The sequence below is a fragment of the Ursus maritimus genome, unplaced genomic scaffold, assembly GCF_017311325.1.
Source record: "Ursus maritimus isolate PB19 unplaced genomic scaffold, ASM1731132v1 scaffold_2, whole genome shotgun sequence".
Taxonomy (NCBI): Eukaryota; Metazoa; Chordata; class Mammalia; order Carnivora; family Ursidae; genus Ursus; species Ursus maritimus.
This window is the reverse complement of record NW_024424452.1, coordinates 41,724,090-41,733,388: the sequence shown is the minus strand read 5'-3', so window position 1 is coordinate 41,733,388 and position 9,299 is coordinate 41,724,090. Positions and strand designations below refer to the sequence as shown.

General features: G+C 64.6%; 1 protein-coding gene across 3 annotated transcripts in view; it reads right to left on the bottom strand.

Moving 5' to 3' along the window:
- PEAR1 (platelet endothelial aggregation receptor 1) overlaps nucleotides 1–9,299 on the bottom strand; it is a 20,433-nt gene that overhangs the window by 3,980 nt on the left and 7,154 nt on the right. For 2 of the 3 annotated variants that reach the window (XM_040635836.1, XM_040635834.1), the window contains exons 2-18: nucleotides 8,960–9,065; nucleotides 7,443–7,596; nucleotides 6,688–6,792; nucleotides 6,234–6,334; nucleotides 5,527–5,619; nucleotides 5,044–5,287; nucleotides 4,281–4,404; nucleotides 3,987–4,123; nucleotides 3,704–3,916; nucleotides 3,258–3,432; nucleotides 3,058–3,178; nucleotides 2,180–2,343; nucleotides 1,884–1,986; nucleotides 1,603–1,749; nucleotides 1,293–1,418; nucleotides 271–399; nucleotides 43–171 (exon numbers count right to left, since the gene is read on the bottom strand). In XM_040635836.1, the coding sequence (XP_040491770.1) occupies nucleotides 43–171; nucleotides 271–399; nucleotides 1,293–1,418; nucleotides 1,603–1,749; nucleotides 1,884–1,986; nucleotides 2,180–2,343; nucleotides 3,058–3,178; nucleotides 3,258–3,432; nucleotides 3,704–3,916; nucleotides 3,987–4,123; nucleotides 4,281–4,404; nucleotides 5,044–5,287; nucleotides 5,527–5,619; nucleotides 6,234–6,334; nucleotides 6,688–6,792; nucleotides 7,443–7,596; nucleotides 8,960–8,975 (2,281 nt within the window). In that variant the 5' untranslated portion in view covers nucleotides 8,976–9,065. The remainder of the gene's footprint in view (nucleotides 1–42; nucleotides 172–270; nucleotides 400–1,292; nucleotides 1,419–1,602; nucleotides 1,750–1,883; nucleotides 1,987–2,179; nucleotides 2,344–3,057; nucleotides 3,179–3,257; nucleotides 3,433–3,703; nucleotides 3,917–3,986; nucleotides 4,124–4,280; nucleotides 4,405–5,043; nucleotides 5,288–5,526; nucleotides 5,620–6,233; nucleotides 6,335–6,687; nucleotides 6,793–7,442; nucleotides 7,597–8,959; nucleotides 9,066–9,299) is intronic. The other variant, XM_040635835.1, reaches the window with a different exon arrangement.

The window sequence follows — 9,299 nt, the reverse complement described above, 5'->3', positions numbered from 1 at the left end:
AGAGATGGTGAGGGGGGGGGGGGGTCCTAGAGAAGACCTCACCAATCCTGCAGGGGGCACCGCTGTCCTCTGGGGGACACACACAGGCCCCAGTCTCCGGGTGGCACCTCTCTCCAGGACCACACTGGCATGGCTGGGAGCAGTTGGCTCCGAACATCGCAGGAGAGCAGCCTGAGAGGGAGGCAAGGAGGCAGGTGGGGGGAGGGGCCAAAAGCTGCAGTCTCCTCTTTGGGCTGGGGGGCGGGACATGCCTTCCCTTTCTGTGGGTACCTTCCAAGCAGAGGTGTCCAGTCCAGCCTGGGGGGCAGAAACAGCTCCCATCCTGGGGGTGGCAGGTGCCTCCGTGGTGGCACTGGCAGGACTGGGCACAGTTGGCTCCCCAGTGTCCTAGAGGGCACGCTGCAGGGGACAAGTGGCTGTCTGGCCGGGCAGGGCCAGCGCTGTCTGGACGAACGCTCAGTCCCCAGCCTCACTGAATCTGCTCAGCCTTGGTCTCCCTGGGACACCAAGGTTTTGAACCACAGCTGCCCACGGATGACTCCCAGATGCTTACCACGTGCCCAGCCACCCACTGGGCCGTGCACTTGGTGATCTCATAGCCACTTCAAAGGGGGCGCCCAGGGCCAGACAAGCAAAGGGCACTGTTACTACCCTGCACTGCTTAGCTCTGGGTTCTCTTTTTCTCTTTAACCTAAGACAGAAGTTAAGCGTCCATACTATTTGAGGTCCAATTTCTGTGTGCCTGACGTTAGTGAATAATGCAACGGGAGCTGGGACCAAATTCTATGAGGACGCTGCCCTCCGCCATGCCCCTCGCCTGCCCCACCGAGCCCGCTGCCACCCAGCCCGCACCCAGCCTCTCTGGGTCACCGCGTCTCATTTCTCCCTTCTAACACTTGCAGTACTTGGTTTTTTGCACTAATCTGTTCCATGATGTTCTTCATATATTTATTTATGTGGGGAAGAGCCACATATAAATAAATAAAAATTGAAAAACGCAGAAATAAAGAAAGAACATGTCCAAAACCAAGCTTAGGGCTCCCCCCATGCCCAGACCAATAATGCCCTTCCCAGGCCGCCCTGCAGAGATGCAGGGGACTTGTCTCCCTGGCCTGTTCACTGTGGCACCCGAGCCCCCGGGTCATTATATAGTGTCCGTACTGTTTGTATAAACTGCTGAATCAAAGTTGGCCTGGAGGCTTTCACACCCAGGAGCAGCAGAACGGAAGCCCCTGGTCCTCAGCCCACCTCTCCGCACGCACATGCGCTCTCACACTCAAGCCGCCACCTACGCTGGGAGCAATCGGGGCCTGTCCAGCCGGCCAGACAGTAGCAGGTCCCGTTGGAGGGGTGGCAGGAGGAGTGGTTGGCACACTTGCAGGGCACACAGCGTTTGCCATAGCGGCCGGGCTGGCAGGCTGGCGGAAAGAGGCCGGTGGTGACTGGGAGCAGGGGCCACCCCGTGCTCAGCCCCGGACCCCACTAGCTCCCTCCCTCCTTCCCACTGCAGAAGACACCAAGAGGGGCAGTGGGGGGCTTCTGGCATCTGACATTGCCCTACACCCTCCTGCTGGCAAGTGGGGGAAGGAGAGAGAGCCTCACATCTTTGGCAGGAGGGGCCTCGGAATCCGGGGGCGCACACGCAATTGCCATTCTCGGGGATGCAGGTGCCCCCATTCTTGCAGGTACAGCTCTTACTACAGTTGGCTCCCCAGAAGCCTTCAGGGCAGGGCAGGTGGCAGCGAGTCCCTGTGGGAGAGAAGGGTAGGGTGAGCCTGGCCACCCCCCCCCCATGTCCACAGAGGCTCTTCTGGACACATTTCCTGTGGGATCCATCCCCCAGCTCTGCTGCGGGCCTGGGGCCGGGACACCTCGATGCTCACCCGTCCAGCCGGCCTGGCACTGGCAGTGTCCACGAACAGGGTCGCAGCCATCAGAGTGGTCACAGTCACAGCGACTGGCACAGCCTTCACCAAACTTCCCCTTCTTGGGAGGGAGTGGAGGGCGGGGCAGGCCAGTCGGTCAGCTGGGGGAGGGGGGTTGCTATGACCTGCCCTCCCCAGGCCGACAGGCTGTTGACAGGGAGGGAGTGGAGGGCGGGGCAGGCCAGTCGGTCAGCTGGGGGAGGGGGGTTGCTATGACCTGCCCTCCCCAGGCCGACAGGCTGTTGAGCGCTTACTGGGCAGGGGAGCTGGCAGTGGGCCCCGTGCCACCCAGGGGTGCAGGTACAGGCTCCGGTTTGGGGGCTGCAGGCTGCCTCGTGGGCACACTGGCAGCTGGCGTTGCAACCGAAGCCCCAGGTTCCAGGCGAGCAGGGCACGGAGCAGTTCCCACGCTGCCAACCTGGAAGAGGGGCTTTGCACATAAGCATGGGGATCCAGTCCCCCTCAGAGCAAGCACACACGCGCATCCGCTGTGCCAGGCACTGTGCCGTGAGCTGGGGGTGGGAGTGCAGGGCTTGAGGCCCACGCAGGAGGCTGGGAAGATGCTAGGTGGCTGCGGTGGTGCCCCACTCCCTTCTGGGGCCTGCCTCTCCTGCAGGATGGGGGGGCTTGGCAGCAAACCCAAATGCTTAGAGCAAACCCCAAACCAGGTAACTAAACGAATTGTGCAGATCATGTGTAAGACTGCAGGGAGGAGTGGGGACGGGAGACTGGATGTGGGTTACACATCACCGAGAGCCAGCCAAATGCGACACATCAGTGTCAGAATCCAGCCCAAAGGTTGCCAAGGGCCACCCCGGTGGATCTCAGAAGCCCTTCCTGGCCCAGCCAATGCGTGGTTCTAGATGACTGAGGGCGAGGGATGCCCGCCCGAGGGGTGCCTTCTGGCCTGGGCCTTTAAGCACAAGTAGGATTTTTGTGGTTGAAGAAAAGCAAAGCGGGTTTTTCAGGAAGGAAGTAGCCTGGCTACTTTCCCACCGTCCAGCTGCTGCCCCGGGGGCTCCACCCTCACCCGCAGCCTCTCCCCTGCCCGGGGCCCGCCCCTGCCCTTGGGCCCGCCTTCTTTCCCGGCCCCGCCCCCAAGTCACCCTTCCCCGGAGACCCCGCCCATTACCCTCCTTGCAGACGCAGGCGCCGTCGACGGGCGAGCAGGCAATGGCGTTCTCGCAGGAGCAGCGCGCGTTGCAGTCCACGCCATAGGTGTCGGGGGGGCAGAGGCTGGCGCAGTGCGGGCCCTGAAGGCGGGGGACTGTAAGGGGGTGGCCCGGCCCCTCCGCCTCGCCCCCCCCCGCCCGGGTCCTCGCCGCGCCTCACCGTGTAGCCCGGCGCACACCGGCACAGGCCGCTGTCGGGCTGGCATACGCCGCCGTGGAGACAGAGGCAGTGCTCCTGGCAGCCGGGCCCGTGCGTGTCCTGCGGGCAGCTCTCGTTGCAGTGCAGGCCGGCCCAGCCCGGCAGACACGAGCACTCCCCGCTCATCGGGTGGCAGCTGAGGCGGGAGCGGGCGGCGCCGTCTGACGGGGTCCGCGCGCGCCTCCCCGGCCTCCCCGGCCCCTCGACCCCTCCGCGCGGCGGGCGCCTGGGGCTTCGCCGAACCGGGGGGGGGGGGCGCGTTCCGAGCGCGCCCCTGCCCCCACCCCCGAGGCCCCTCCCCCTCCCTTTTGTGACATCTGTCCCGCCCTCGGGTCCGCCTCCGCGGCTTCGGCACCCAAGGCCGCTCCCATTGGCCTCCGACCCTTGAGCTTGGTCCTGTGGCACACCTGAGGCTGTGCTCCGGGTCGCAGGTGCAGGGCTCCTGGCAGCTGAGTCCGTAGAGGCCATCGGGGCAGAGGCGCTCGGTGCAGCGCTCCCCGGTGAAGCCGTGTTCGCACAGACACGCGCCGTTGGCCGGGAAGCAGCGTGCGCCCTGGGCGCAGTCGCACATCTCCGCACAGTCCTGGCCGAAGCGGCCCACGGGGCACTCCTCACGGCACCTAGGGGCCTGCCGAGTGAGCCTGGCCCACCGCCTCCCCTGCCGCTCCCACCCTCGCCAAAGCTACTCACCGATCCCCCATGTAGCCCGGAGCGCAGTGACACTGGCCAGTGAATGGATCGCAGAGGCCACCATTGTGACAGTGGCACTCTTGGGAGCAGTTGGGTCCGTGGAAGCCCTCTGGGCAGGGCAGGGAGCAGATGGTGCCCTGGAGAGGTGGAAGATGGACAGAGCCCCTCCCCATGGGCACAGGACCCCCATCCCTCAAACCCCTGCAGGGTCCACGGAGCCCATACCCTTCACACACATCCTCCTCCCAGCCCTGCAGAGAAGCACCCCAGAAGCACAGGCCCCACCCTTCCTACCATCCAACCAGGTGGGCAGCTGCAGGAGCCCTGGGAGGCCTGGTAGACACCCCCGTTGTGGCAAGGATAGGTGCTGGGGCAGAAGCCAACGCCAGTGGTGCCCGGAAGACAGGACATCTCACAGCTGCTGGGTAAAGCAACGAGGTCAGGGTGGGCTCAAGCAGTGCCGGCCTCCCCTTTGCAAATCCTGACCTCAGAGCTTACTGTGGCATCCTTCGGTGCTAAACCCTCTTCCCTGTCGGGGAAGGCAGGAGTTGGAAAGCAAAGGTTTCCGGGACCAGAAATGGCGGGGACAGCCAGCAGCACCAGATGGGGCAGGGTGACCAGCCTGTGCCCCCTCCACTCCACCCACAACTCTGCTCCCGCTGGTGGGGGGGGTGCATCTGCCTGCCACGGTTTTCCTGCCCCAGAGGGCTCCACTGCAGAGCTCCTCCATGAGACCTAGTGCATATCCCCCACTCGGCCTGCACCTCCTTGCGACAGGCTTCTCTGGGACCCCGTCAGCCCCACTCTGCGACACCTGCTCACACACGGCTCGTGTCATCTGCACTGTGAGCCTTCCAGCAGAGGATATGCTGCCATCTTACAGGCAGGGAACAGCTCACGAAGAGTCAACGATTGCCTCGAGGTCGCTCAACTCAGGAGTGCAGAGCTGGGACGAGGACCTTGGCCTCTCCATTCTGTCCATTTGGGACCTAGTCTGAGTGCCCTCATATCCCCACGTGTGCCCATGTGGTCCTCTGTCTGTGACCCCGTTATGCACCTGGGCCCTGTTCTCTCCAGGGGGCAGAAGCAGGCTCCAGTCTGGGGGTCACAGGGCACTCCGTGGCACTGGCAGCGCAACTGGCAGGCAGGACCGTACTGGCCGGGGGGGCAGGGCAGGAGGCAGTGTGGGGGCTGCAGGCCGGGGGGGCAGAAGCAGGCTCCACTCCTGGGGTCACAGGAGCTGCTGTTCCCACAGTGGCAGGGCTTGTCACACTGAGGCCCCCACACTCCTGGGGCACACGCTGTGGGATGAGGAAGGTAGAAGGGCGTCACCGGGGGTCTCCCCCCTCCCTAGCCTCCACTCAGTCCCCGGCTCTGTCCCCCAGCCCGCCCCGCACACCCGTGCCCTGCGCCACACCACGGAAAAGGCAGCTGGCTGCTGTGGGGCTCTTGGGTACCCGTCCTAGGGGACTGAGCACCTGTGAGCGGCAGGGAGGGGGGCAGCCCAGGGTCCGATGCCCCTGCAGCCCCCAGCACTCACCGCTGGAGCAGTCATCACCCCGCCAGCCCTGCTCGCACTGGCACTCACTGGGAGCCACACAGCGGCCGTGGACGCACTCCTGGGCGCAGAGAGCTGGGGCAGAGAGGGAGGGAGTGAGAAGCACTTCCCTCCTCCGAAGCCCGACCCCAGGTGCCCTCGCCCTCCCAGAGCAACACTTCTGCCTCGAGGAAGTGGCCACAGAAGGCAGGGCCAGCAGCTCAGGCCAGAGCTTGACAAAGGTCAGAATTCCAGGCTCCCCAGCCCCTTTCTGTGACATTGGGAAAACAGAGGGGGTCCTTGGGTCAGGTCGGGACCAGACTTGGCTACTGGGCAGACAACAAGCAGGTGGGGAGTGGGTCAGGCTGGGCAGGAGTCTCTCCAGGATGAGGGAAGGGGGAGAGAGGCAGAGCAGGCTCCCATGGGGGGTTTCAGGGGGTGTGGTGGGGGCAGGGCAGGAGAGCCTGGGTGGCAACAAGTCAAAGACAGACAGCCGCAGAGAGACAGGGAAGAGACCACAACGCACAGTGCCGGAGAGACACAGGCAGCCCCGAGACTGCTCAAAGCCACGGAGAGAAGGGGAGGAGAGACACGTGGTCAGCCAGGGCAGAGGTGGCTAGCGCCAGCTGCCTGGGGGGGGACAAACCAGAGGGGGCAGGGAGGGACGAGGAAGGGCAGGCTAGCCCCCCTAGCCCTCCTCCCGGACTCACGGACACAGGTGCCCCTGCTCTCATAGAAGCCGGGACAGCACCGCAGGCGCTTTCGGTGCTCTGTCCTCACCACCTGGCGGTACACCGGCCTGTAGACGACCCTGGGGGGACCCCGAAGGTGGCCCTCAGTGCCCCCTGCTGAGGCCAGGTGGCCACACCCACCACCGTGTGGCACTGGGGAAGGCCAGGCACTGCTCTCTGCTGGGGGGGTGCACAGAAGGAACATTCCCTCCCTGCCCCCTCCCCCACCACACACAGGTGCAGGTGCACAATAGGCCCCAGGTGCACACACACCCCCACACAAGCCCCCCAAGTGCCCCCTTGAGTGCTTTGTGGCCAGAGGCTTCCTCTGCACTCCGAAGTTTGGAAGTTTCAAGGAAGAGAAGTGGGAGTGGAGGCCCAGGGCCCCTTGAGGCAGCACACAGTCCGCAGCAGGGAAAGGCCGGGCACTCACGTGGGCTGGGGGCAGGTGTGGGGGCTCTCCCAGGGCCGCTCACAGGGCTCCGAGGGGAGCAGGCTGAAGGGGCGGGACTGGGACTCCTTGGTGGTGGTGGTGAAGCTGCAGGACAGGGGATGGGGTCAGGGTCAGCGTGGGGGAGGCCTGGCTGCCACAGGGCACTCTGGAAGCAGGGGTATGAGGGTTCGGCCCTGATGGGGAATGCTGCCCCAATATGTGGGTTTGCTCCCCCAAGCCTAGGATGAACCCCTATCCTGGCCCCTCCATCTGGAGGGGTCCTCCCAGAGTATTCCTGGGACACCCCCCCATCATTGTCCCGTCCTCACCCTATAGGACCACAGCGTTCCATTTCTCCCTCCTCCTCCTTCCTACATGCGAGATTGAGCTAGAATTGATTTCTGGGCCCAGCTGATGGAGATGTGTTGAAGCATTTCTGGCCAAACCCTGACCTGGGCCTTTTCCCCCAGCCCTGTCCCCTTTGCTCCCCCTCGACCAGCCCCCCTGCTTGCTCCACAGTGAATGGCTCCCGCCCTGCGCTCTGTCCTGCAGCCAGCTTCCCACAGGGACCAGGAGAGGGGGATGAGGAAAGGACAGGGTCAGAGGTAGCCCATGCACGGGAGGAGAGAGAGCAGGGGCAGAACCAGGAGGGATGGGAAGGAGAGCTGGGGAGAGGCAGGGAGTCGGGGAAGGAGAGGGAGAAGGGACCCCCGTAGGCAGTAGGGGGAGCTGGGGAAGCAGCAAGGGCCCCTCACCTTTCCCAGAAGCTGCAGGTGTTGGGGTCACTGGGGTTGAGAGCTCCAGCCAGCCGCAGGCCCAGGGCCAGGAAAAGGAGGGAGCACAGAGGTGGTAACATCGTGGAGGCCAGGCACTGGGGCAGGCGATGGTGCTGGACGGCTAACCGAGTATCTGCAGGGACCAAAAGGGGGCCTCTTGTCCCCTGACCCCATGCCCTGTGGGTGGGCTCTGCTCCCCAGGGTCACATTCCTGACCAGGTGGCTGTTCCCTCTGCCTGGCCGTCTTCCCTCGTTCTTCTCCTGAGTCCTGACCTCTTAAAGTCTCCCCGAAGTGACACCTCTCCTTCTCTGCAGACTGACCCCCACCCCTCCCAGCACCATTCACTCACACACGGGCCCAGTGCCTCTAGAGGCCGGAGTCGTGCCCTGGATCTCTGAGTGCCCGCCAGCCCCTGCCCAGGGCACCGGGACACTGGTGCGGAGCTGGGAAGCGGGAGCCGGTGGGGAAGTCATGTGGGAAGCCGACTTGGGCTCCGCTGGAGGAGGAATTCCCAGTCACAGCAGCCACTCGAAGGGGAGCTTCCTGTCCCTGCAGGCTTGCAGGTGGAGGCCGGACCCCTCCGATGCGGCTGGGGGTGTGCAGCTAAGACCTGCAGGAGGCCCTCCTAACCACTGATGTCTGGTGCGCTCCACGGGCTCCTGGAGCCCATGGTGCCCGGTTGGAGAGGCCACACTAGAAGCCTGAAATCACGCTTGCTGGGGGGGGGGGCGGTTATGGACACCAGGGACACCGCCAAACACCTCAAACCAGGGACAAGCCCATCCCCACCCCACCAGGGGCGCACCACTGCACCCAAGTCCCAGGGCTATTGCCTGAAGAGGCCTCCAAGACGGCCTCAGATGTAAGCGGCCCCCAGCTCCCTCTGGCCACCCCATCAGCCATCTGGAAGCAGCTCCTCTGGGCCTCCGCCCCTGTCCGGACTCGCCCGGTGGGTGGGGAGCCAGTCAGGACCTCCGCTGGGTCCACTCTGGCTCCAGAGCTCAGGAGGGGCTGAGCCCCTTGAGTGCCCACCCCCGCAGTCGGTCAGATTGTGTTCCGTTTTCCTAAAACTCGTCCTGGCTCCCTGCTCCCTGCCTCCCTGAGGCGCTCACATCTGCTTATAATTTTCCCGGAGAAGAGAGAAAGGTCGTGGTTGCTGGCCCCTTCCCCCCCTGAGTATCTCTGGAATGCCTGCTGCCTGGCCCCACCCCAAGCCCCCCACCCACACACTCCCAAGGTCCCCGCAGCCACTCTCAGCCCTCCAGGTCTGAGTGAGAGAGATGTGCCCTGACCTAACCCCATGTCACCCTCTGCTGCAGCCCCAGAGATGCCTCCCGCTGTCTCCCGCTACCTCCCAGCTGCTGGCTCCGGGGCTGTCCCCCTTCGGATGACCATGACCGGTGGCTCTGTCACACCTCCCCCAGGGCAGTGCCCACCATCCACCGGGGGCCTTCCTAGTGCTCCTCCACCCACCCCCAGTCCTCAGGGCACTCACCAGGCCTCCATGGCATCCTGTGGCCTGAGAAACGGAGAGGAGACAGGGGCAGGGCCTGGGGGGCCTGGCAGTGTCCTGGGGGATCCCAGCGCTCAGGATATGGAGCCTGAAAACAGGAAATAGAGCCTGGCTAGCATGTGCGTATATGGGGGAGGGCAGCGGGGAGTGGGGTCAGGGGCTCCCTCCTCCCCACACCCTGAACTCAGAGGGTGGGATGCAGGGTGCAGGCCAGTGGCTTGTCTCCTGAGCTGAGCATCACGGCCCCCTCTGAAGGGGTAAGGGGGGACTCAGCCCATCCTCAGATAGCCAGGCCACAGTCACAAGGGTCTGTCCCCCCCCC